General features: G+C 29.8%; 5 protein-coding genes across 7 annotated transcripts; 4 read left to right on the top strand and 1 right to left on the bottom strand.

The window, feature by feature from the left end:
* The first annotated feature begins 34 nt into the window (after nucleotides 1-34).
* On the top strand, nucleotides 35-3,254 carry LOC113796483 (uncharacterized). The gene is made up of 5 exons (XM_027346772.2): nucleotides 35-2,214; nucleotides 2,278-2,356; nucleotides 2,537-2,654; nucleotides 2,724-2,814; nucleotides 2,873-3,254. Exons 1-5 carry the CDS (start codon nucleotides 131-133, stop codon nucleotides 3,180-3,182), a joined length of 2,682 nt encoding a protein of 893 aa, XP_027202573.1. The 5' UTR covers nucleotides 35-130; the 3' UTR covers nucleotides 3,183-3,254.
* Nucleotides 3,255-3,397: 143 nt separating this feature from the next.
* On the top strand, nucleotides 3,398-5,327 carry LOC113796487 (thioredoxin-related transmembrane protein 1). Its single transcript, XM_027346776.2, has 6 exons — nucleotides 3,398-3,934; nucleotides 3,999-4,076; nucleotides 4,136-4,219; nucleotides 4,287-4,415; nucleotides 4,480-4,627; nucleotides 4,689-5,327. Exons 1-6 carry the CDS (start codon nucleotides 3,708-3,710, stop codon nucleotides 5,010-5,012), a joined length of 990 nt encoding a protein of 329 aa, XP_027202577.1. The 5' UTR covers nucleotides 3,398-3,707; the 3' UTR covers nucleotides 5,013-5,327.
* A 393-nt stretch (nucleotides 5,328-5,720) lies between these two features.
* LOC113796484 (palmitoyltransferase ZDHHC17-like) lies at nucleotides 5,721-8,537 on the top strand. The gene is made up of 8 exons (XM_027346773.2): nucleotides 5,721-5,947; nucleotides 6,014-6,669; nucleotides 6,740-7,296; nucleotides 7,360-7,481; nucleotides 7,536-7,776; nucleotides 7,842-8,047; nucleotides 8,109-8,209; nucleotides 8,276-8,537. The coding sequence occupies exons 1-8, from the start codon at nucleotides 5,900-5,902 to the stop codon at nucleotides 8,448-8,450; spliced, it is 2,106 nt and encodes a 701-aa protein (XP_027202574.2). The 5' UTR covers nucleotides 5,721-5,899; the 3' UTR covers nucleotides 8,451-8,537.
* A 1,951-nt stretch (nucleotides 8,538-10,488) lies between these two features.
* Nucleotides 10,489-11,813, bottom strand: LOC113796489 (uncharacterized). Of its 2 annotated transcripts, none has more exons than XR_012846053.1 (2): nucleotides 10,927-11,674; nucleotides 10,489-10,763 (listed from the first exon to the last, which is right to left on the bottom strand). XR_012846053.1 is itself a non-coding variant. In XM_075819491.1 (2 exons), exon 2 carries the CDS (start codon nucleotides 11,531-11,533, stop codon nucleotides 11,000-11,002), a length of 534 nt encoding a protein of 177 aa, XP_075675606.1. In that variant the 5' UTR covers nucleotides 11,534-11,621; nucleotides 11,683-11,813; the 3' UTR covers nucleotides 10,489-10,999. The 2 variants fall into 2 exon arrangements, 1 of the variants encoding a protein (XP_075675606.1); XM_075819491.1 differs by adding an exon at nucleotides 11,683-11,813 and having other exon boundaries at nucleotides 10,489-11,621.
* A 915-nt stretch (nucleotides 11,814-12,728) lies between these two features.
* Nucleotides 12,729-27,343, top strand: LOC113796478 (uncharacterized). 2 transcript variants are annotated; one of them, XM_075825264.1, is made up of 2 exons: nucleotides 12,729-13,198; nucleotides 25,055-27,343. In XM_075825264.1, exon 2 carries the CDS (start codon nucleotides 25,108-25,110, stop codon nucleotides 27,049-27,051), a length of 1,944 nt encoding a protein of 647 aa, XP_075681379.1. In that variant the 5' UTR covers nucleotides 12,729-13,198; nucleotides 25,055-25,107; the 3' UTR covers nucleotides 27,052-27,343. The 2 variants fall into 2 exon arrangements, with proteins under 2 accessions (XP_075681379.1, XP_075681378.1); XM_075825263.1 differs by lacking the exon at nucleotides 12,729-13,198 and adding an exon at nucleotides 24,713-24,844.
* The last annotated feature ends 13 nt before the right edge of the window (nucleotides 27,344-27,356 follow it).

Genomic DNA, 27,356 nt, shown 5'->3' with positions numbered 1-27,356 from the left:
TCGATTGTCAATATATTTTACACAAGTGAATGATTCGCACATCACTTATTATGCTCGATCAGCTGTTTCATTGATTTCACAATGAAAAAAATTTGATTTTACATTTTGATCGTTATATAATCCGAAAAAAATGTGGCATGAAGCAAGAAAACATGAGAAAAAAATTCGTGGTATTATGATCGATCATCGACGCCGAGCAGAAAAACGTAGAGAATTTTATGAAAGTATACGTCTTGATCCAGCATCATATCTTCAGATACATGGCCAACAAATGAAAATACATATTGATCCGGTAATATCACAAGCAGCCGAATCATCATTAGTACCATGGATGGGTGATGATAATAATATGATTGATCGTTTTGATGTTCGTGCTAATTTAGATTGTCTACCGTCAACATCAACAACTTCATCGGATTTGGAAACAACAAACAATGACAACAACAATGATAATAATGGTGGTGGATTACTTACATCTGATCAAGAATGTCAACTAAATTATGAACGTTATCGTAATCTTGTTCAAAATGATTTTGTTGAAAATAATGAACAAAAAGTTTTACAGAAAATATTTTTAAAAGAAAAATGGGGACAACAACACCACCAACAACAACAACAGACAAACAATTTGAAAACAAAGAATGAATTGAAGAAAAAATTGGCAGAGAAAAAGAATGCAATTGGTTATAATTATGATGATAATAATAATGGTGATGGTGGTAAACCATCTGGAAATGATGATGATGGCGGAGGGACATCAAGCGAATCAGTAGATGATTCGGATGATGATGAAGAAGAATTTGAAGATCTTGACACTATCGTTTTTGTTGATCAATTGGATCAAGATTTGTGTGAACGTTTGAATATTGTTGCCAAAAAATATGGTATAAAATATGGTGAATTTATGAAATTTATGCAAGCTGATAAATCAGAATCGGATCGTTTACGTATTGCCAAAGAAATTGAAAATGAAAAATCAATGTTTGTAGGGAGAAAATCTCGTCGTGAACGAAAAGTTTTAATTCAACAACGTCTATTAATATTACGTTCAATCAATACGGATGATTGTGAAGTTGATCATTTTGCTGTTGTCAACCAAGAAGAAGGAAAGCGACATAAGAAATCAGATTCATCATCAGCTGAAAACGACGATGACGATGATGATGATGATTCTAAAAGTGAAATTGAAGAAGGAAAAATTGAATTTATAACATCATTTGGTAATGAAGAAGAGGAAATTCCATCGACAAAACCAGTGAATAAAAAGAAATTGAAAAAATTGCCAAAAGAATTGAATAAAAAGAAATCTTCTTCTGCTTCGGAAAAATCTAAACAAAATTCATCAACAAACAACTCATTGATCTATGGTCCATCATTGCCGGCCATTGATGATAATGTAGCAGTCGGTTCATCGAAAATTGATTCAAATATTCATTTTAATTCTAGTTCGAATAATATTAAACAAAATCGTCGTTGTTTTCGTAATGCGAATGATGATGATGATGATGAAAAATTTTCGAACGTTAGACGTCGACGATCACCTTCATACAGTCCATTTCGTAGTCGTCGTCGTCGTTCACCAAGTGTACGACGAAGATATAATTCGAAAAGTGATGATAATTCTTCCAGTGATGGCAGTATAGATCGTCATCGACGAAGATCTAGTCGTCGACTTTCGCCACCATCAAGATATCGACGGTCACGTTCGAATTCGGTGCATAGAAAATATCGACGAAGTAGATCACCACCAAGACGTAAAAATCATACTTCATCATCATATCGAAAACGAAGTAGATCAAAAAGTCGAAGCCCGACTAATATTCGACGATCTGATCGATCTTCGAGACGTGAAAAAGAAAAAACTCGAAAATCTTCTAGTCAAAGTCCCATTCTTCCTATTCGAACTAAACAAGATGCCAAATCGAATGATGATAATCAGAAATTATTAAAATTATTAGAAAAAATTGAATCGAATGCAAAAAAATGTCGAAATTCTCGAGATAGAAATATTGATGATGAAAAAACATCGAATAAAATTGATAAAAATTCAATCAATGAAACTAACAAATCAACAAAAACAATCGATTTGTTGGAAAAAGAAAAATCACCACCAATTAAACGATATTATCGTCATGATTTAGTTGATTCTCAAGATGATCATAGTGATGATGGTAATGATGAAGATCGAAACATTGATTCTGACGAGAAAACAAAGTAGGTGATTTTTTGGTCATCAAAATTCCCTTGAATAATTCTTTTCTCTTGAAAAAACAATAGATCAAATTTGCCTGTAGTTTCTGTCAACGAATCATCAACAAAACCAACTTCAACTTCTTCATCATCATCAATGGCTAATGTCAGTATTGAAAATTTTTTTGGCAGGTCTTTTCAATTATTACCTCTATATATATTTGGTTCATTTCTAATTAATTAATTGTGTGACACAACTGAAACACAGGGTTTATTCATTTTGTTTGATGAATAATTTTTTGAATTTTTGTTTGTTTACTAATAATTTTCAAATGTAATTTAACAGTTGATGACATGTTCAGGTTCGAAATCCAATCAAACATCCAATTCATCCAATTCGTCATTGATAATAACACCACAAGAACGTTTAAAACGTTTGATGAAAGCTCAATTGGATAAACAATGTATGTTTAACATTCAAACAAATTAGGACAAAATTATGATAGTTTTTTTTTGTTTTGGAAATCCATCAGATAAATTGGATAAAAAAGCAGAAAATGATCGTTTGGAACGTAGAAAATTAGAACAACGTGAACGTCGTGAAGAATTTGATAAATTATCTAGGTTTGTTTGTTTCAGCAACATTCGTTTTCTTGTTAAATTTGTTTTTTTCAAATTCCAGATCGAAAAGACGATCATCTCGTAGTCGATCATCAAATTCTTCACGTTCATCATCCATTAGTTCAAATTCGAATTCTGATTCAGATTCTTCATCATCATCATCATATGAAAAAAGAAAAAGGTATCATTCAAGATCTAGGTCCCGATCACGATCAAAAACTCGACATCGAACTAAAGAACATTATCGACAACAACATCGAAGACATCGATCTCGTTCAATTACACCGGATTATGGTCGCCATGGTCACCATCATCATCATTCATCATCAACAGCAACAACAACATCCAGGTATCGATCATCAAGACGATAAAAGTCTTGACTAAAACAAAACAAAACAAACAAAAATTTTATTTAAATTAAACAAGGAAAAAATTTGAAAAAATTCCATTTCGAAAATATTTTCTTCATGGTTATGTTAACCTGATTAGGTTGAAATAGCCTCAAATGAAATGCGCATGTATGATTCGCGTAAAAAGAAAAAATTTTTTTGCTTAGCAAACATCATCATATTGCATTGTTGAATCACACACACATTATAAATAGTGATTTTGGCTGATGAAAGAAAAAACACAAGTGAAAAACAACAATTAAAATATTTTTTCTTTTTTTTGACAATCCGTATACCGATATTTGAACAATTTTGTTTAATGATAAATAAATATTTCATCTGATCGAAAAAAAGTAAACGTCATTCAATTTGTCAATTCATCATCAGTTTTTTCTCCTGTTTTTGATCTTTGTAAATATATACGCCTCATTTGATTGTTTTTGAACAAGATTTTTTTTGATTCAATTGGAACTTGTTGATTTTACCGACCTTTCGAGAATTTCAAAAATGAAATTTTTATCCACTACTCAATATTTATTATTAATTTTATCATCATCATGTTTGATGATAACTACAGTGTCGACTATTGAATCGACTGATTCTCAACAACCAAATCCAACCATTTCAAAATCGAATCAAAATAAATTGAAACAACCTAGTTCGAAAACATCATTGATTGTAATCAATGAAGATGATTGGGATCAAATGCTTCAAGGTGAATGGATGGTTGAATTGTAAGTCGATTTTTTTTTGTTTTTAATTTCAAAATAATTTTTTTTTCTCATTCGAATATTTCAGTCACGCTCCTTGGTGTCCGGCTTGTCGAGCTTTGCAACCTGAATGGAAATCATTTTCATTTTGGGGTTCAGATCTTGGGTTTGTATTTTTTTCGTTTGTTTGTTTAAAACAAAATTGATTGATTGAATTTTTTCTAGTATTAAAGTTGGTGCCGTAGATGTAACGGCTAATCCTGGTTTATCCGGTCGTTTTATGGTTACTGCTTTGCCTTCAATTTATCAGTAAGCAAAATAGTCATAATCATCAAATCGATTTTTTCAAAATCAAAATTTTCTTTCAATTATTTAGCGTCAAAGATGGTATATTTCGTCAATATAAAGGAACACGTGATGTGAATACATTTGTTAGTTTTATTGAAGAGAAAAAATGGCAATCAATTGAACCGATTAGTTCATGGAAATCACCAAATTCAATCCCGTAAGATTCATTTTATATTAATTTTTCATCTCACTCATTGTTTGTTTTTTGGATACAAATATAGAATGTCGATTGTATCGAATTTTTTCAAAATATCTATGACACTTCGAGCACTACATAATAGTCTAGTCGAAGATTATGGCATTCCATATTGGGGATCATATATTTTATTTGCATTCGTAACGATTTTGTTCGGTGCAATGCTTGGATTAGTAAGAATAATTTTTTTGGAAAAAAAGCTAAATTTGTTTAATTTTCAATTTTTTAATATAGCTTATTGTTGGCGCCATTGACATTATCTATCCTGCCAAACCTAGTGATGATATTTTGCGACAACCATCAACACAGGGTGATCTTATTGATGATACTGAAGATAATATGCAAAACAAACGTAATAAGCATCATAATGATGACGATGATGATGATGATACCGAAAAAGATCGAACCGATGAAGATGATTATGATGATGAAGAAGAAGAAGAAGAAGTAGAATATAGTGATGATGATGGACCACAAATCGAAGAAGTTATCGAGGATAAATCGGTTGAAAGTTCACCCGAACAAAAACCACGTCAACGTAAAGCTAGACGAGATTGATTTTTTGAAGATTTAAAGATGGCGGGAACAAGAAACAAACATGATATTCTCAAATCCAGAAATTTATTGCAAATTTTAATTACAATATGATGTTTAGATTAAAAAAAACACACGCACATTGATAACTCTTTTTTAAAAAAATATATTTTTTTTGGTTTTGTTTCATTTTTTATTAACGCAATTATGGTTTGACGAGGGGGTAATCACAATCAGGTATGATTGTCTTCCATCCAAACAAACAAACAACAAAAAAAACGAAACAAAACTCACCAAACCAAAAAAAAGATGAAGAAAATTTGACATATAGCCACAGCATCAGCAAAAAAGAAAATGTCTATAATATACACACACACAGCTCGTTCACCTAATTTTAACATTTTTTTTTTAATTTTTCATTTTTTTTGGATTTAACATTTGAATTTTTTTTTCTTACCGCAAAAAAAATTCATATTTGTAATACTTGATTCATCACTCTCTCTCTCTCTCTCTCTCTCTCGCTTTCTCTTTATACATACATGATTGTCATTGAATTTGAATAATAAAAAATATTTTTTAAAAAGTGAAAATTTGATTCAATAATGGCGATTCGAATGTTTCAATTTCGAATGTTTTTTTTTTGGCATTCGAATTGGAAAAAAACGTTCCAAAAAAGGAAAAATTTTCATATTTTCTGTTGCGCAAGCGTATTACCTATTCGAATGAATCGCATCTCGCATAAACACAATGAACTCAGCTGCAACATTTTATTTTGAAGATTTTGATTTTTTTTTCTTTTGAAACGAAAATTATAATTTGTTTGGGTTAATCACCCCGATTAGAATGTAATTTATTATTATTGTAATTCTATTTTGTAATTCTATCGACAAAAAAAAAAAAACAAAATAATAATGATGATTATGAATCCGAAGAATGATTCAAAAAATGATTCGAATACGGTTTGTTTTTTTTAAATAAATAAACTTGTTTTTTGTTTTTAACCATGAAAATTCTTTACTAAATAGAATCTTCTTAGTGATGATGGTGATAAAATTGAAAATAAAATTGATAAATTATTTGAAATTCATTCGGAAAATGAATCAAATGATTTGAATGATAATGAATTTAGTCATTCGGCGACACCGACACCGCCTTTGCCTCCAACATCAACTTCCAATGATCAGCTAATGTCACAATCAAGTCAACAACAACTGCAACAACAACATTCCAATAATGATATTACAACAGAAATTGTTCGAGCAACACAATATGGAAATTTAGAATTATGTCAAAAATTAATCGATTCAGGACGTTATGATGTTAATCAACGTGATCGTGAAAATGTTACACTTCTTCATTGGGCTTCAATTAATAATCGACTTGAATTGGTTAATTATTTCATCTCGAAAGGTGCCATTGTTGATGCTATTGGTGGTGATCTTCAATCTACAGCTCTTCATTGGGCAACCAGACAAGGACATTTACCAATGATTGTACTATTAATGAAATATGGTTCCGATCCATCATTATTAGATGGTGATGGTTATAATGCTCTACATTTAGCAGCTCAATTTGGTCATACATCAATTGTTGCCTATTTTATTGCCAAAGGACAAGATATTGATGCTCCCGATACAAATGGAATGACACCATTAATGTGGTCTTCGTTTCGTAACAATTCGTATGTTTTTTCAGTTAAAACTTATATTTCAAGAAAATTCTGAATATTTTTTTTCGTTTCTGTGTAATAGGATCGACCCTACTCAACTTTTGATAACATTAGGAGCTAATCTATCATTGACTGATCGAAATCGTAATACAGCATTACATCGTGCTGTATTAGCAAGGAATCCAATTGCCGTATCATTATTGCTCAAACATGGCGCCAATCCTAATCTAAAAAATATTGCCGGAGATACACCGATTGAAATGTCTGTCAAATTTCATGCCAAATTTATTCATAGTTTGTTTGTTGAACATCAAAAACAAAACGAATCTAAACAACCATTAGCAAGAATAAAAATTGCACCAAACACTGAAATTCGTATACCAAAATGGTGTGATCCACAATTTCGTTATTATGTAATGGCATTAACACCGTTCATTTATTATTACCTGTTTGGAAAACTATGTGAAAGTGATCTAATGTTATCAAGTAAAGCACTAATATTAATAATACTAGTCGGTTTTCTTTATCTATTGATACGATATATGTTCGATGTAAAACAATTGAATGTTTTAGCCATTTCATTATATTTATCCACAAAAATCTGGCTTTACATAACATTTTTTCAATATTTTCTTTTCGGTAAGTGTCTTTTATAAAATGGATTTTTTTTCAATTTGATTAACACTTTTATTTCTTTGATAGTTTTATCACCGATTGAATTGTTCATATTCATTTTATGTTCGACGGGTCTATTTTATAGTTTTTATAGATGTTATCAAAATGATCCTGGCTATATTTCCAATAGTCGTGAAGAACAGGTTAAGGTAAGTTTTAATGGATTTTTTTTCAATTTCTTTCTTAATAATCACAATTTTTAGACCATAATTGAATTAGGTGAACATGAGGGTTTTGATTCAGCATGGTTTTGTTCAACATGTCTGATACGTAAACCAACACGTTCAAAACATTGTTCACTATGTAATCGTTGTGTAGCACGTTTTGATCATCATTGTCCATGGATTGGAAATTGTGTTGGTTATCGTAATCATAAATATTTTATCTGGTATCTTATTACATTAGCAATGACATTATTCTGTTATTTAGTTGCTACCGTACATTGTAAGTGAATTTCATTCATTCATTTTGGGAGATTTTTCTAATTTTTTGAAATTTGTCAATTGTAGATTGGGATTTTCTTGATGACATACATCAAGATGATATCAATGAATCTAATGAAGAAATTATATCAGCCACCAATAGAAAACATCAAACATTTATGAATGTTTGGTCAAATGTTGTTACATATAATGGATGGATTACATGGTCACTAGTCAATGCTTTGATTCATGTTATTTGGGTTGTTTGCCTTTTAATTTTTCAATTATATCAGGTATAAATATCTTTTTGGATTCGAATCATTTTTTTCAATCTTAATTTTGTTTTAATTTTAGATAACTTGCCTTGCAATGACCACTAATGAACGTATCAATGCCGATCGTTATCGATATTTTAAACAGAATAAACGTTCGGGAAATATTCATAATCCATACAAGTAAGTTGAAAATTATCATGTGTAATGTGATTTGACTTGAATTTATCTTAATTTATATTTCAATAGCTATGGTTTTATACGAAATTTTATTGAATTCTGTGAATGTCGTCGTTTAAATATGTGTTTATATAAATCACCCGATCTACATGATTGGCGTTATGTATTTGAAAATTTTGAAACACTTGGCCGTTATGATTCGGATGATTCGGATAATTCATCACATGATGAAGTTAATGTTTGACCAATTTTTATATTCGATTCATATATATGTAAAACTTGCACAACAAAACAAAAACAAAAATTATATATTCATCAAGCACCCTATCAACATTCAGTAACTTGTAATTTGATTTGAATTTGAATTTGTGTATTTTTTTCCAATGATATTATTTTGTTCATTATTTAAAAAAATAAAAAAAGACTTTCAAACACACAGATATAACATATGTTCCACAACCACCGAAGTAATTCATCATAATATTAATCTCTTTTTTCATTTTCTTGATAATTTCCGATCTTGGTTCTTTTTTCTTGCTTGGTGTTAATCTCAGGGTATTCATTTCATTTCAACCCTTTTTTCTTTCGGTTTTTTCATTATTATTTCATTGGAAAAAATTGTTCATTTTTTTCCTTGGTGTAATTCCATAAGAACATATGTAAGTCAATGTGGTAAATGAATGAATAAATATTTTTCGTGGGTTACCATTTGGGATAATTATTCGATGAATTTATGGAAAATATTCATATTCAAAACCTATAGGATTCATTTTTGCATTAACCCAGCCAAGCCACCACCAAATATCTTTAATCTTTTTTTCTTCTTTTTCATCATGTTGATACATTTAAGACCGACAAACTTTATTTCTTTGGGCCAAAGAAGTTTGTCAAAAGAAATGACCAATCAAAATAATCTCTTTTTTCTTTTCTTTTCGTTTGGTGGTGTGTGTACACCATAGCCACCCTTTCATCTTGTTTCGGAACAGCAAAAACAACAAAAAAAAAAAGATGAAAGATTGTCAAAATGAAAAAAATGACACATGTATTTGGCACACTTTTTTTCAACTTTGATCTACATCATCATCATCATCATAATCATTATTTTTTTTCGGAGGTTCGATGTAATTTTTTTCTCAATCAAATCTTTCGGAAAAATGAACTTTTTTCGAAAAAAACCCTTTTTTTGTTGAGCGAAAAAGTAGAAAAAAAGATCAAGACATCTATTGTCATCTGTATGTCAAAGGTCGTCGGTCGGCATGTGTCAAACGATATAGTAGTAGTGTATCCAAAGAAAAAGAAAAAGAAGAAAAAACCACAGTAACTCTTTCACAATTGAAAAAATATTTCACGCGTATTTTTGTTCCAATGGCTTCTTCTTTTGAAAAAAAGGCCTGATCCTGAAACTTTTTTTTATCTGACAATGTGTAACAAAACAAAACAAACTGGAGGGTCAAAGGTGAACGTGTTGTGTGTCATTGTCATTGTCCATCGATCGATTAAGATGTTCAAAAATGTCTATTTTTGATGAATGAATGAATTTTGTATCAATATTGATGATTATTTGTCGCTTATCATCATCAATTTGTATCCTGTCTTCAATTTCGATTTGATTTGACCGAAATTTTTTGTGTTTGAAAATGATTGACCAATGATCCATACCACAGAAAAAAAAGTCTTCTGTCCTTCAAAATGACCAACAAACAAACAAACATACCATTCACATGTCAATCTAATGATGAAATTGGAAAATTATCAAGAAAAGTAGTGAAGAAAAAGAAAATCGATATCATATTACGATTTTTTTGTTGTTGGTTGGTTTCTTTGGAAAAAGCTTTTTTCTCTTTTCTTGTTTTGAATAATTGATTTTTGTTTTTCCATAGAAAAAGATCATCATCATCATCATATAATCATTATCAAATTTTTTTTTCTCTCAAAAAAAGTTCTGGTTACATGTTTTTTTCCATGAAAAAAATCCGCATAATCGGTTACAAAATGATCTAAAACATATAACCGAAAAACAGAAATTCCTTGGAAGTCATGTCATTTTTTTTCTTTCATTTTTTCTTTCCAATGAATTGAAAATAACCCAAAAAACAGCATTTTGGATTCATTTTTTTTCGAAACTATAATATTCTTCCACTATTATCAGAGAAATTAGAGTTTTTATATCCAAAACACCAATTAGATTATCATCAAACCAAACATAACTAAACACAACTGACCAACTGAATACAATTGAATTGAAATAAACGTAGTTTGAATGAAATCAACACTTTGGACGGTGATGAGGATGAAATGAACTCGTCTAGTTTAATTTTTTTTCTCGTAAAAACAAACAAACAAATAATATGATAAGTATATTGTGATAATTGACAATGTCAAATGACGTTTTCATCATCATCATCATTGATGATCAGCATCCAATTGTATTACCAACAGCATTACTATAAGCTGGTAATAATTAGATGATAATCAAACGATCGACGATAGTCACAGATGTGATGCGATGAACTTGAACTTCAATTCTGTTTTTCTTTTCGAATCCAAAAACAGAATCCTATGTGGAAAAAAAAAGTTTTATTATTATTTGCTGAATGAAAAGAATATAAATAGTAAAAAAGGGTTAAGATAATTTAACAAATGAAATGAAAATCAGTCATTGAGAATATGAGTGTATAGTGTTTGGTTTGTTTGTTTTGGTGTTTCAATCAAATATTAACCGTATCAAAGTGAGAAAATTTTTCATGAAATGTAAAAGTAAAGTAGAAAAAAAGGCCATAAAATGAATGCATTCTAGATAAAATCGGCAAAATAATCTTCAACCGATAATTCATCTTGCATTTGTTTCAATTTAGATAAACGTTTCGATTCAATTTCATCTTCAAATGGTGCCAACATTAATTTCGGATGATAATGTTCAATATAATAATCACTAAATTCGGATGGAAAATTTTGTTCACGATATTCTTGATGATTCAATGGATAAGCATTTTCAATTTCATCAATACTGGACAACATTGGTGTTGCTGCTGCTGTTGTTGATTTTAACTGTTTTGAAATCTTCATACTTGAACATTGTTGTTGATGAATTCCATTAGATTTTTTATCATTTTGTAATTTTTTCAACGATTGAAATGGTGTATTGGAAAGATTACCCAATTTACGACGATTACTAGCCGGTGTATTAGCGCTGATTAATGATATTCCTTTTTTACGTTGTTCAACTGGAATCAAATTACTCATAGCCGATGGTTTGATCGATGGTCCAGATTGAAAAGCAGATTGTAGATCATTTTCATTCAAACGAATTTGACGATCAACTTCCATTATGATGAATTTCGTTTGCAGATGATGATGATCAGAATACTTGTCGAAAATGCAATCAAAACTGAGAAAAATTATCAATGTAAACAAACTGAAAATTAAGAAAGAAAATCTTTATTTAAAAAAAAAATTTCGAATTATCAATAAATTACCAGCAGAAAAACAATTGGCTTTTTATAAAGAAAACAAAACAATTAATATGAAACGATTCAAGTTTAATTTACAAAACAAACAAACAAACAGAAAAAAAATCAGTTAAAAACACGATGACAAAACTCAAACAAACACAAAATATTGGCGGTTGGAAAATGTGCGCTTGTTTTGTTGCATAGTGCGCAAGCGTAAATCGAACGAAAGAAAAAAAATTTAAATCCCAAAATTCGAATTTTTCTGATTCGAAATGAGTTTGCGCATTACCAAACGAAAAAAAAAATTATCCAAACACGCAACCTTGCTCACCTCATAACCTATGATCATCAGGTCAAACTTTTTTTTTTTGTCAATTTGATTTGATTCTTATGAAACAAATTTGAAAATCAAATTATTATTATTCAGGTGTTTTGTTTGTTCGTGTGAAAACACAGGTTTTTTTTTTCTTGTTCCAGAAAATCAGTCAGGTAACAAAAAAAAAACGAAACATTATTATTATTATTGGATTTATGGAACAACGAATACAAAATATGGATTTTGTTGTTGTTTGTTGTCCAGTTGTTATCCGGTGATTGACAATTTTTTTTTTTGACATTTGACATTTGTCATCATCAAGAAATATATTGGTACAAGAAAAGAATCAATTTTCTTTTCTTTTCTTTGACAAATATTTTGACAAATGTCAAAAGCAGCAAAAGGGTTATGCATATTTGAATAAATATTTTCTTTAATATTAAAAAAAATTTGTTCAATATTTTTTTGGACCAAAAAAAAAAAAAAAAAATATTTGGACAGGGATCAATCAAAAAAATATTTATTTTTTTGAAAAAAAATTTCCAACAACAACAATAACAGATGTGTTTGGTTTCACACATCATCATCATCATCATCACCGTATCACGATGGTAATGGTCAACTCAAATTCGAATCATACAATCATCATGACTGATGATGATGATTATATTAGCCCTAAAAAAATGATGATAGTGGTAATAATTATATGGTTATGAATGATGTGATAACACACAAAAAATCAAAAATCAAATCAAAAAAACAAAACAAAACAAAATTGATAACGCATGCAAATAATAGCCAATGACAGAAAATGAAAGGAGAAAAAACGATTCAACGATGACACAAAACGCAATTTGCGTGATCATCATCCAAAAAATGAAATGAAATATTTTGTCATTTGTTTGTCATCATCAATACATAATATTTATTATTCAATTTTTCGCCATACATAAATCACATTTGAACAGCAACCAACAACGAAGCTGAAATTTTTCAAAAACAAAATTTCGTTTTTTCGTTTTTCCATTTTTCATCCAAAATTTCTTTACCGGTGTTGATTGCAGAAACAAAATAACTAATTTAATTTTTGTTTTTCTGTTCTGTTCTGTTTATTATTTCATTTCTTTACGATCTATCAAACATTCTTCGGTAAATAATAATCATCCAAAGATATTGAATTAAAATACAGAAAATTATAACCACCAACGAAAAAAAAAATATCGGGTAAGTTTACTCACTGTACTTTATTAGTGTTTTTTCCAGTTGATAATGATGATGATGATTTTATTTTATTTTCGTATTCTTCCAAGAATTGATCATTTTGTTCATATAAGCATTTTCTACCAAATACCCAATATACAAATTACAGCCAAATTGTCAATGACATTTTTATTGCCTGCCTGGTAAAATAACGGTTATTTTCTTTCCTTCAAACTCTCTTTTTTCTTACCTGAACTTACCTATACCTTTAAAATGAGTAGTGCTTGATTCGATTACCTTTGATGATGATGATGATTACTTATAGTGAAAAATAGCTTTTTTTCTCTTCACGAAAGTCTTCATTATCAAGGTGGTACAAATAGTGCACCATCACAGTTTGTCGATCTGAAATTGAAATCTCAATTTTCAAAAACTATAATAAACCAAACAAACCAAACTAAAAAACGTTTAAAATTTACTTTTTTCCGTTCTCTTAATTAACGGTATGTCGTTCGATATTTCCGGTATTTATTTATTATCTCCTTTAGGCACTTTTTTTTCCATACGAGAAAAACCTCGATCTAAATTTAGAAAGTTTTGCTTGATTTCAGTCAACAATCAACTCTTTCATTTCGTCTGTATTTCAATTAATTTTTTATATTTATTGATTAGTCATCGATTTTTCATTTGTTGTTATTGATTTGATTTTCTCAATTTTTCATTATTCGTCTTTACATGATGATTACATGGTGCAATAAATCATATAAATCGGTTTGATTTGTTTGGTGTTCAGTGGTTTCAATTGAGAAAAAAAATCTCAATTTGTAAATCCACAAAGGAAAAAAGAATGAAAGAAAAGGTCATTCATTCATATTCAACCACAAATGGCCATATGAAAGGATTGAAAATACGTGTTTTTTGAAAAAAATAAGAAATTGCATTTTGCCTACTCAGAAAAGAACCCTAAGATGGCTATGGCTATGCTTGATTGAATTTCTTCATTGAGTTTCTCTATGTTTGATTTATATCCAGAGAAATGAAAAAATATCGGTTAACGGTTCGCACATTTACATTCACATAACCCAGGTTTTTCCGGAACTTTGTTCATTTATTTTGTTCAGTGAGAAAAAAGGTTGTTTTCTTTGCTTGATTGCTTTTTCTTGCAATGGTTTTTTTCTCCATCTTCATCTACAAACACGCACTTTGACCACTTGATACTTCATTAAAATTACATTAACCCCCAACTACCAACGAACGAACGAAAAAAAATATCCCGGCCATTCGATTATGATGTGATATCTCATTTGACAATGAGAAAATTTAGAAAAAAAATTCACAAACTTAACACCCACTCACACTTGACAGAAAGATTTTGGTTTTTTTTTTTGATTAAAAATTATCTTATCTTTCAGCGATAATCTTTGATTTTTTCATAACAGGATTTTTTCTAGTTTTTTTGGTCAATTTTGGCAATCAAATCAAATCAAAGAACTACCAGAACTAACTACAATCTTGACATCAAAATCTTATTATTTTTTTTAACGGAACAACCGTTGTAATTGTAATAAATCATTTTGGGGTTAATGACGCCAGTCATTTTTTCAGCAACAACAAAATTCCACAATTCTTTTTCCAGTTTGGGTAAAGAATTTTTTTATCTAAGAAAAAAAAAATTTCCCAAAGTTTTTTTTCAAAGTGAAAATATTGTGTGAATGTTGCATGACAGCTTTAAAAAAAATACCATGACCTTTTCGCAATGACGACGACCTTGACATTGACATTGACATTGAACTATTTTGTCAGTTATTTTTTTTATATTTCACTGTATTGGTCATTTGTGATTGGTCAGTTAGTCGGTTGGTTGATGGTGGTCAATGTAGAGTGGTCACTTTTTCTATTTCAAAGCGAGAGTGTGTGGAAATTGAATCTTGAATTGTTGATATGGTCGACAATCAAATACAAATAAGTTCGTGCTGTGAGATCGATATTATCGAAACGATCAAGAAGAATATGCAAGACGAAGATAACGATGATTACATTTTTTTTTGGGTAACATTACGAAAACGTCAATGTCGATCATAATCATCATCAATGATGTCCTTGAAAAAGGATGGATGATAGAAAACAAAGAAACTTTCTGAGAAATCTTATAACGTTAAAGTTGGGATTTTTGTTTTTTTTATGGAAACTATTTCCAATTTCCAAATTTGATTTACACAGCAAACCAGTTGATGATGATGATATTGATTGAGTAGGTGTATCCTATTTTTTTCGCAGCGCGAAAAAAAAATTCGATACGCTTTTAACCCTTTTTTATCTATGTATGCCATACACGTTTTGTACAATCGATTTGATCGAACACTAAAATCAATTGACAAAAATGTGAAACACATAACAACAACGCTTGGCACGCGTCATCATCAAATATTATCCATGGCAAAAGGATTTTGTCGCCTAAAAATAATCTTTTTTGTTTTTCCCCCTTTTCACTTTCCATCCAATTGATAATTGATTTATTTGGTTTCGTTTTTGTTTTCTGTTGGCTGCTATAAACGGAAAAATCTACAAAATTTGGACGAGAAAAAAACATAACAATGACCAGTAGCTTTTACCATTGGCTGCTATTCTAAACTAAAATAAATAAAACATCCATCCAATCAATCAATTTATAAATGTGTGTTTTACGTGTGTGTTTTGTGTGTGAAATATATCAATGGTCAACATGCTTTACTTTTTTTAGCTGTTTGTTTTTTGTTTGTTATCAAAGGGGTTATATATCATTTATTCATATGATGATTTCCTGGATACTCTTTTTTTCAAGGTCATGCATCTACGTAGCTTTTTTGTTTGTTTTTTGAATAAAAATGAAATCCTGATGATGAAAGTGAAAGGCCTATATATTGATATATCGAATAGAATCTATTTTTGACCATTTCATCATCATCATCATCATCATAATTTTTAAAATCATAATTGTGTTTGCTTATTTGTGTGTTTGTCAGTATTATGTATGATTTTTATTCAATTTTTTTTGGCTGTTGTTGTTCGGTTCATTCAACTGGACAAAACCAACGTTTGACCTCAAGGTCACCAAATTTTTCTATAACAATAAACGATGTTGATGATGACTGATGACCACTCTCACTCACTATATATGTTCACATTATTCATAATGTTTGGTGCACGCGAGCCAGATGTGTTTGTATAAAAATCAGAAGAAGAAAGATTTTTTCCATTGTCTTGTTCAAATCAATTCAAAACAAAACAAACGAAAAACCGAAAAAAAATATTCAATATTACCGGTTGCATGAAAGAGTTTTTTCGTTTTTTTCTTGTGATTTCATAAGTGAAAAAAACACATGCATAATAATGAATGACGATTATGACTGATGATGATGATGATGATCAAATATTGAATATCATATTTTCGTTGAAGGGAATTGAAGAAAATGGGAGAAAAAAGGGTTAACAACAACAACAACAACACATATGTTTTGGTAGCCTTAGGATTCAGCTATTTCACCATTGTGGATTTCAGATTTAATTTGTTCCGTTTTTTTTTACTCTTGGATCGAATTGTGATCCACCGAAAAACCTTATGTCACCTTTAATGTGTAGAAAAAAAGAAAGGGTTTTTCGAAAGAAAATCCAAGAAGAAAAATCCTATTGTTTCTTACAACTTCTTTTTGATGAAAAATGAATATGAAAATTATTCATATTTTTTTGCACAAGTCACACGTATTTTTACACACATAGTAAGTGTGAAAAATGATTTATTTTTCTTCTTCTTTGAATACTTTTATGAATTTTAAATTATTTTTGTTGTTGTTGTTGTTGTTTGCACCATATTTTATTTTCTGCTCGATTGAATTGAACAAACAAAACAAACAAACTTTTGAATGAAATTTTTTTCTCTACATTCACCAAGTCTGTTTGTCTTCACCTTTGTTTTTTTTTTTGCCATTTCATTCATTTCAATCGACTGAAATGTCACCAAGAATGGATGGAACAATTGAAAAAAAAAATTGAAATTGAAATATGATTTACGAGCTTTAATTGTGGAACCGAACAGCAAAAAAAAAAAAAAAACAAACGACAATGTGGTGTGGGTGTTAAAATCAAAAGTTTTTTCCTTAATTTTGAATCCTTTCGGAAGAAAAAAAAAATTTCATTTTTCTTTTGAAAATTTTCAATCCCATCCATTGAATTATGATGAACAATAACGAAAAACGAACAAACAACAATTATGTTCAATGCACGCGCATTTATCAAATCTTTTCTTTAGAAGAAATTTTTTGTTTTCCATAAATCTCTATAGAAAGAAAGAGATTGCAAACACGTGCTTGCACGCTTAATAAAATTTGATGATGAATTTGTAATGCTGGTCAAACAAATCTATGTATTTTCGTAAGTGATTTGATTTATCTTTAACCCTTCAGTGGGAAAAATGAAAAAAATGAAAAAAGTAGCAAAAAACCAAAACACAATAGCATTTAGCTACCGGAATCTATCAAAAAAAACGTGATTCAATTTTTGACAATTCTGGATTCTGTTTCAGAAAATCCACCGACAATGGTGCTGCAGACACAGATGATGATGTCAAATTGAGAATTTTTATAAAAAGTTTTCGGTTGATCAAATTCTGTAAATTATATTCTCAAACAAACACTGGACAACAACAATAATCAACATCATTGTTTGAATGAAACTTCAAACGGTCAATCCTCGGTAACATCATTAACATCATTGTCATGATTTGAATTCAAGTTCAAGTTCGCTTTTCTATATTTATATAAATAAAGTATGTGGGTGGATTGTTTCTATTTTTAGGGGCAACAATAACAACAACAACAACAGAACAGAACAGCATCTATTGTTGTCAAAATAATGATAATTTTTCCATTTGGCTGTTGTTGTTGTTGTTGTCTTTCAAGCTTTAACAACAACAACAACAACAAATGAAAAACATTTCAACAAATCCGAAAACAGTATTATTATTTATTATTAATGGCCTCGTCCAATTTACATCAAAAAAAATAAAATTTTTCAATTTCAATTTCACTTTCTATATTTATCCCTTTTTTTTCGGTATTGTGTGTGTGTGTGTGTGTGTTAAATGTCTAAAATGATCTACCCAGAGTTCATTTAATTTTCAAATCCAAACAAACAAAGAAAGCGAAAACGAATTAACACAGAATTGGACACTTTTACTTTAGTTTATTTTGGGAAAAAAAATGTTGTTCTTTTTTTTGGGTTTTGTTTTGTTTTCTGCTTGAATCATCATCATTCAATTTTGAATCCAAAAATTTTTCTTTTTTCTGAAAAATAATCGAACCATACATGTTATTGGATTTTAAATCCCTTTTTTTTCAAATGTAAATAAAAGCTTTTTACACAAGCAAAAAAAGTGAAAGTTTTCATCATCTGTGTGGTCATCATGTGCATCTGCAACCATCCAACCAACCGACAATGTTGTTTTAAAAAGTTTCAATTCAAAAATTTCGATTGTCGAAACCTATATGCATCATTCATTCGTCGATCCATTTCATAATTTTTTTTTGGGATTGATTGACAGCAGCAGCAGTGTTAATGCATTAGGGATTCTATACTTCTTCTCGATGGATCGATTGTTCGCGAGATTTTATTTTTTTCAAAAAACCTCCCTCAGAAATGAACTTTTGTGTTATTTTTCATACATTGAATAACCGCTTTTGTTGAACCGTTTTTGATCGAATGAAATGACCATTACATTATCGATTAAAACATGGTTTTTTTGTTCTCTTTCTCTCGATCCACTTGAAAATTTTTTCTCTGGTTTGAATCGCGAATTAACCCCACACACCATTATAGGATAATATTTTTCTTGTCATTCACTTCATCTTTTCTATATAATATGTAACACACAGGCAAAAAGCAATCAAGCAGCTGCCTTATAGCAAACTTTATTTTTTTTCTCGTATTGCGTGATTTTCGTTTCAATTCAGAAATTTTTCCTTTCTTTTCTTTTCAATATTGAATCATCGAATTGGCGACTAAAGATTTGAACAAAAAACGCGCAAAAAACTTTTCACAATCGTTACATTTTTGAATAATAATAAAAAAACCAAAGTGAACTATTTTTAGGTAATTTTTTCTTTGTTGTCGTTTATATAATTTTTTAGTTTAGTTCAGGTTTATTTGTTATCAAACACACAATCGTTATTGCGTGTGTTGCATTGACAAACAAACAATCAGCGGTGTATGAAAAAGGGTTAAAGAACAACCAAAACTAAAACTAGCCAGCCGAATGAGAAAAATGCTATTTTTGGGTTAGTTATCTGAATTTAAGCGCCGTAGGGAAATTGTAGTTTTTTTGACCAGTAATTCTCTCGTTGTCGAAGTTATTCATATTGGTTGATTTCATTTCAATTTTTTTTCCTGGTTTCTTTTTTTTTTTTTTTTTGTTTTGTGTCGACACAGCACATTTCAAATGACGAAAACGATGATGATGATGGACATGTGAATAATGTCGTTTTTTTTGGCCAAAAAAAGAAAGGGTAAATTTACCCTTTTCATTTTTTTAATTGATTCCATTTTTAGCTCTAGTTTTGTTTGATCAACATAAAAAAAATCGTTGACCAGCAACGTTTTTTATGATATTTTTGCTTAACACAATGGACGACTGGGCTAGGTTCAGTTGTTTGATTAGGCTAGGTTAGGTTATATTGCACAATCCGAGAAAAACACGAAATTGAATGAATTTTTCAAGTGAAAGTTTATGGAAATTTCATAGTGTTTTATCATCATCGACCGACATTGATATGAATGATTGCTTTACTTTAGTTTGGTTTTTCTTTGTAAATATTCGTACCCGATACAATTTCATAATGATTGAAGGTCATCGATGGTCAATGGTGAAAATGAAAACATTTTTCAAGGTCAAAATTGAATTGATTGATATTTTTTGGTTGAAATTAATTTTTATTATGATTATCGTTGATTATTTTGGTAAAATTGTAAACAAAACAAAACAAAACATTTCACACATATGGACTTTGTGAATTTCTTCGGATTTTTTCCCAAGAATTGTATAAGATTTTTTTGGTGAAAAAAAAACAAAAATTCTACCGAAATTTATGGTTCAAATTTCATTCTGTTTATGATTCCCGAAAACAAAATTCTCTAACTTCTTGTTTGTTTGTTTGTTGTTGTTTACTTCAGAAAATCTCGATTGAAACAAAAATTCCTTCGTTTTGTTTTTGTTTTTCTGAACCTGTCATTCATTCGAATCTGGTTAAATTAGTTTTTTTCCCACCCGAAACCCAGCCAAAAAATCAAACAAAAACAAAAAAAATGTTCCATTTTTGAAAAACCCAGAGAATTTGTTGTTGTTTTTTTGACTGTCCGGTCCAGTTTTCTTTCTGCAAATCATCATCAAATAATTTCACACAGTAGGGTATCCGAGGGGTTAAGGAGTGGATTGAATAAGTTGAATTGATGATGTGTCTTGTGTGATAAGAGAGAGCGAGAGAGATTGGTTGAGACAAACTGACTTTTTTTGCTTTTCTAAAGCTAATTATGGAATGATGATTATTATCATCACCACTGACCACCATCATACACACACACACACACACAGTGGTCATGCACGATGATGATAACTCGTTCATAACGACGACGACGACGAAGAAATGAATTTAAGCACATGTCATAGTCAAAATAGTCCAAGATGATGATGATGATAAATGTAAATCTTATTTCATTATTTTTCCACAATCAACTGACAATACAATTAATAGGCGTGGTAGGTTGGTTGGTCGGTTGGTTGATAGTGTTTGCTGTTCTTCAAGATAAGATAAGAAAGAAGATTTTTTTCTGCTCCATTTTTCAAAGTTTTATTAATTTGAAAAAAACATTATGTTTGAGTGTAAATAGACAATGTTCATTTTGTTTTGTTTTGTTTCAAAGTTTTTGTAGAATTTCAAAAATAGGAATTTTTTAATTTGCACTTTTGAACATTTTTCATTCTTTTTTTGCTAAAATCATTTTGCAGATGAAATAAACTTTCTCTTTTCAACAGCTAAAATTAACCAAAAAAAAAAAAAAATTAATAATTTAGTCGGCTATATAGACACCACAAATACACACAAACATATTTAACATCTGCCTGCCCATTATCATCATCATCAATTTGAAGCCAATCCGGATTGATGCATTGAAAAAAAGGTGGAGCCAAAAGTTACGTCATCAACAGTATTATTCAACAACAACTATAATCCATGATGTTTGAATCTGGAATTGATAAATCGTCCATTTTGATTGGTTGAATGTTTGTAGCCAATCACATTTCAGTGCAAAAATGTTATGCAATACAAATGTGTTAGATAAAGTAACTATAAAACATCAGTTTGGCTACACTGGGTTATTTATTACGTTACGCGTTACGAATGAGGGCTATTTAGAACCGAAAAACTAGAGCAATAAAAATTTTTATTGCTCTAGTTTTTTCGGTTCATTCAAATATAGTTTTTTTTCTGACTATAATTGCTGTTTGTGAACTAAAATAACTATAATGGATAATAGTGTTTATTTGAGATTTTTTTTGTAATTTTTTTTGTCAGTTCTCACAATCATCATCATCATCACTTTGGGAGGAGTAATAATTACTATCGGGGTTATTTATTTTGATGATGAACAAAAATTATAGGCAAAACATTGGTTTGTTTGTTACCCAATGATTACTCAAAAAGTTTTTTTCCTTTGGTCAATCATGCAGGTATTTTTTTCAGGATGTTTTCCCTGTATTTTTTCTGGAAAAATGCAATGTTTGAGCGAAAGAAAAAATTATCACTTTGAACGAATTTCTCTTTTCCTTGACCAAAAGCAAAATTCATCATTCAAACTTTGGATCGATAATTATATGTTTTTTTTTTGAATTTGATGTAACTCTTTAGAGATTTTCTTTCTTTTTGAAGTGAAAACAAATCTTATTAGCTAAAATATCTTTAGCTAAATGTTGTTGTCCAACCAAACTTGATAAGGACATTGGCCCCAGAGAGAGAGAAAGATAATTTTCCTTCGATAAATAATAATAATATGTCCATATTTTTTTCAATATTTTTTCTGCTGTTGACCACATGGTTCCATAATTTTATTCAGTTGTCCTTGAAAACACAGTGGTCAAAGCACATAGTGGTCAAATCTTTGCATAATAAAATATATATTTTTCTTATAATTCAGTTACTGGTATTATTACGCGACCACGACATACGCACCACGATTTTTGATATCCCAAAAAAATCTTGTAAAGAGATTACTTAAAAGTTATGATTTTTTTTTGTTCACTTGTCATATTTTTTTCGCTGATAACAAACAAAAATCTCCCATCAAACTAACCATTGGTTAAGTTCAAGAACCTGAACATTTTCGTTTTTTTAGCTATCCGATAATGAAATTGAAAAAATATTCTGCAGATATTCTTTCAAGCACCAAAAAAAAAAAAAACATTTTTGTCCAGAAAAGAATCGAAATAAAGAAAAGTACATTAGGTCAACGACATTTATTGTGGTACGTTGTGATTATGATTTCTGTTTTGTTTTGTTTTCCATATTTGACCAATGATCATCATTGATGATAATCGTTACTGTGTTTGTGTGAGAAAATCCTTTGGGCTTTATTTGGCCGTTGACGACAGCGAGAAAATTTTTTTTTTCTGTCTGTTGATAATTAGTGACACAATCTTGTTGTCAATGTGCGCATATTGATTATATTGGAAAAAAATGAAAAAAAAATTTTCCCCCCAAAAAGGTCATTGAATTTTACAAAGTTTTGTTTGGACTTTTGATTTTTGGTCGGTTGTCGCCGTATCCGTTTTAGTTTAGTTTAGTTTAGTTGTGATTTTGATTAGATATGATTTTTCGTTAGTTTATCATCAAAACGAGTGGTCATCGTTTGAATCGGTCAACAGCATCCAAATGATTGTGTTTTTTTTATCCAACTTTTGTAATTACAAACATTTTTTTACAAATGGGTAATTTATAAAAAAACGAAGATTAAGCACACCATTTAAAAAATTACAAAAGGTAAAGTTAATTAATTTTCTTTGTTATCAGAATGATGATCTATATTTTCTTGTTTTCGTATCGATGAAAACCTATAATTATAATTCAGGAATTTCAATTGAATCAACAAAAGAATTTTCAAACTTTTTCAAGTTTTTCATTATTGAGCCAAACCTTTTGAATACTTAAATAATGAAATTTTCTGCATTTTTGATGGATCACTTTCCATTTTGTTCAAGCAGAAAAAAAGATATGATCTGATTTTGTTTTGTTTTGTTTCGGTGCCATGTCTATGTAATGGCCAGAGAGAGAAACAATGGACGAAAAAAAATGTCGATAATCGATTGTGTACCACCGATTGTAATCGATCGTTCGATCGATCGATCGATGATGAATAAATGAAAGTTAATTAATCACTGATTGGTTCCAAACTGCATGATTTGAAATTGATTTTCTTTTCTTTTCTTTTTGGTTTACAAAAATGAAAAAATCAAATTATTTTTGGAGAGAAAAAAAAATTGCTGTCATGTTTATCATTTGTTTGGCTGTTTGGTTCAGTTGTGTGTTATCCAGTCTTGTTGTCGTCGACCAAAAGTTTCTTTGGATTGTTTCTTTGGTTTGCCGACAACGACTACGACGATGACTTGAGTATTGTTGTCTTTCTCTCTCTCTCACATATCAATCGAATGAATACAAAAAACAAAACAACAACAACTGTACAAAAACCATAAGCACGCGAGCCGCCAAAGTCAAAAATTTTCAATTTTTTGGTTTGTTAATATCGCGAATACAATGTTTTATTTGAAATTGCATTGATGATTTATATCATTGTGGTTGATTCTTCCCCATTTTATCATCGATTATCAAGTGATCGATATTGGTTGAAAATTTGATTCGCTTTTTTACTCTTTCGCCGGACAGTCTGGCTCCCTTGACCACATGATTCTTTTGAAAAAAATTAGAATTTTATTAATTTTTTTGTAATTAAAAGAATAGATTTTTACAAAAATTTGTAACTTTTTTTTCCTGAAAGATTTTTCCAAAAAATTCTTTTCGAATGTTTTTTTTCACTATTATTCATGCATACAGCTATATAAATTGACCAACCTAGAACCAAATCAACCAATCAAGTTGATCGTCAGCCAGAAAAAATGGGCGGTGCATAGATATGGACCACTACCACCACCACTGCGACTATTTTCACACATCTTGTCTTCTTCTTCTTTTTTCATATAATAACAATTTACTCTTTGATCCCTATTTATACACACTAACTTAGTTACTAAAAATAGATCGATTTTGGATTGTTGCGCACTCTTTTCATTCATTTCATCAACAACAAGCGCATTTTTTTCCCCTTCTGTGTTTTTTTTCACCCAATTCAGTTTTTGTTTTTCTTCTTCTTCTGGTTCATCATTAATTTTGATGATAAAAAGTGTAGTGGTGGTGGTGGTGGTGGTGGTGTGGTTTATTTTAACGGTATGTGTTTATGTGTGTGTATGTGATCCCTTTATTCATTCTTTCCCCCCCTTCACCAGTGTCCAAGTGGCCATACATCATAGTTTGTCGAGGACTATGATCATCATTCAGTTGACCATCATGACCATAGTTCAGGTTAAAGATTCGATATGTAAGAAACATTATATATGTTCTGTTTGTCTTCATTCGTATATATAATCATAATGCAATTGACCAATGTTCGAATGTCATTCAAATTCTAATCACGATAGGTCATCATTCATTGATTGCGACAAACTTGTTTTTTTTCATCGCTTTGCTTTTATTTATTTATTTATTTGAATAACATTATCATCTAATCAACATCATTGATTATTTACAGAAAAAAGACATATTTCATTCGAATATTTTTTCCATTAAAAAACAAAACAAAAGATGAGTTCTTCAGCTGGAACATCGATCATTACCAATCATCATCATCCGCATTATAATCCATATCATCAACAGCAACAACAAAATGGAACATTTTCATCAACAACATCATCATCACAAAAAACATCAACATCGACTATTTATCATTCACCACAATCATCACCACCAAATGAATCAAGTCCAAAACCAATAATGATGATGATGACAATGTTAGACAATAATAATGATAATGATGTTAATGATGATGATGAAAAACCATTAGATTTTTCATCAAAACAATCATCATTTAATGATGATGAAATATGTAAAATACCTCAGCAGCAGCCAGAACCATTATTATCATCAAAATCAAATAAAAAAGTTCATCCAAAATTTTCGAAACGCCATCATCATCAACAACAGCAGCAACAATCTGAACATCATTGCTTTACAACACCATCACCATCACCACCTGAACATCGAATTAATCAATTACAATCACCATTATCGAAATTAAATTCCGGATTAACAACAACAACAACAGCCATCAACAACAACAACAACAATAATATGTTTCATCCAGATATTCAATCATCGATTCCATCATTAGTCAATCAACAACAGCAACAACAACAACAGGAATCAATTTTTGGAAAACTTTTACAACAAATGACTACTACAATCAATCCAACAACAACAACAACAAAAGATTATTCTCAACAACAACAACAAGTTTTAAATGAAACAATATTACAATTGGCTAAAATAAATTGTCAACAACAACAAAATTCACAAATATCATTACCATCAAATGATTCGGAATCAAATTCAAAAGCTTTACAGCTATTAAATCTATTGACAAAAGTTAATGGTCAGCAGAATGGTCAGCAGAATGGTCATCACCATCATCAAATATTATCACCAATAAAATCGATTCATTCAACAACGAATTTATTATCACCAAAAAATCTTTTCCATTCTCATCAACATCTTAATCATCAACAATCGAAGAATTTGATATCTGATGGACTTGGCCATGGCCTGTTGTTGACCACAGCTCCAACCACAACATTATCATCAGAATCATTAATCCTTGATGATCATCATCATCATGGTCATCGTATTAAAAATGAATCAACCTTATCAACATTAATTGATAATCCATCTACCTCAACACCGTCAACAACAACAACAAAATATACCCGTCCATTCAAAGCATTATATAATAATAAAGATTTACCATTATTATCACAAAAACATTCACCATCATCAACAACAACAACAACAACGGCTGCATCATCATCATCATTTCCATTGGAAAATTCAGCAACTGATTCATTACTTGGTTCAGATCAAGCATATTTAATGTTTCGTTCACAAATGTTATCAATGTCAAAACAAAGACAAACATCTTCTTCTTCATTGGAACAACGAAAATCAACATCGAATCGTAAATCACATAATACATCATCAAATTCATCATCCAAATCCATTGATATTACATCGGATGATAATAGTTCAAATAGTTCATTATGTTTAAATGGTATGATTGATCATGATCAAAGTTCAATAAATCAGGCAATAAATGAAACAACATCAACGAATAGTCATCATAATCATCAATCACTTGTCATGCCGATGATAAATGTTCCAAATTCTACCACTATTTCAACAGCAGCATCACCATCACTATCAACATCATCATCATCGGGTAGAAAACGTGCTCGGCCATTACCGGAAAATCTAAAAGATGAAGCATATTGGGAACGTCGTCGTAAAAATAATGAAGCAGCTAAACGTTCAAGAGATTTACGTCGGGCGAAAGAAGATGAAATTGCTATACGTGCTAGTTTTCTGGAACATGAAAATCGTCAATTAAAATTAAAATTAATTGAAGCAGAATTAAAATTAGAGAAAAAAGATACCATTATTGTTAGTTTACAGAATCAATTATCATCATTGAAATGATTTTGAAATCAACAACAAAACACAACACAAAACTTTAAATTTTTTTTCGGTACATTTATTTAATATATATTGCAAATGATGATGATGATACACAAAGATTTATTTTTCGAAAATTATTATTATTCTTTTTGTATATAAAACACGCACATTATATAATGATCCAATTGATCTCGAAATTTTCTATTACAATTTATTTCTCATTTTTTCTCCCATCAAAATACACACACAAAAATCTATCATTTGATAAGAAAATATTTTTGAAATTCAATAAAATTTATTATTTTTTCATTTTTTCATTTTTGAAA

The sequence above is a fragment of the Dermatophagoides pteronyssinus genome, unplaced genomic scaffold (assembly GCF_027571235.1).
Source record: "Dermatophagoides pteronyssinus isolate colony J.1.1.1.1 unplaced genomic scaffold, Derpt_VIB-CSIC_2022.12 sq0001, whole genome shotgun sequence".
NCBI lineage: Eukaryota > Metazoa > Arthropoda > Arachnida > Sarcoptiformes > Pyroglyphidae > Dermatophagoides > Dermatophagoides pteronyssinus.
The sequence above is the reverse complement of the archived record's forward strand: the minus strand, read 5'-3'. Positions and strand labels throughout refer to the sequence as shown.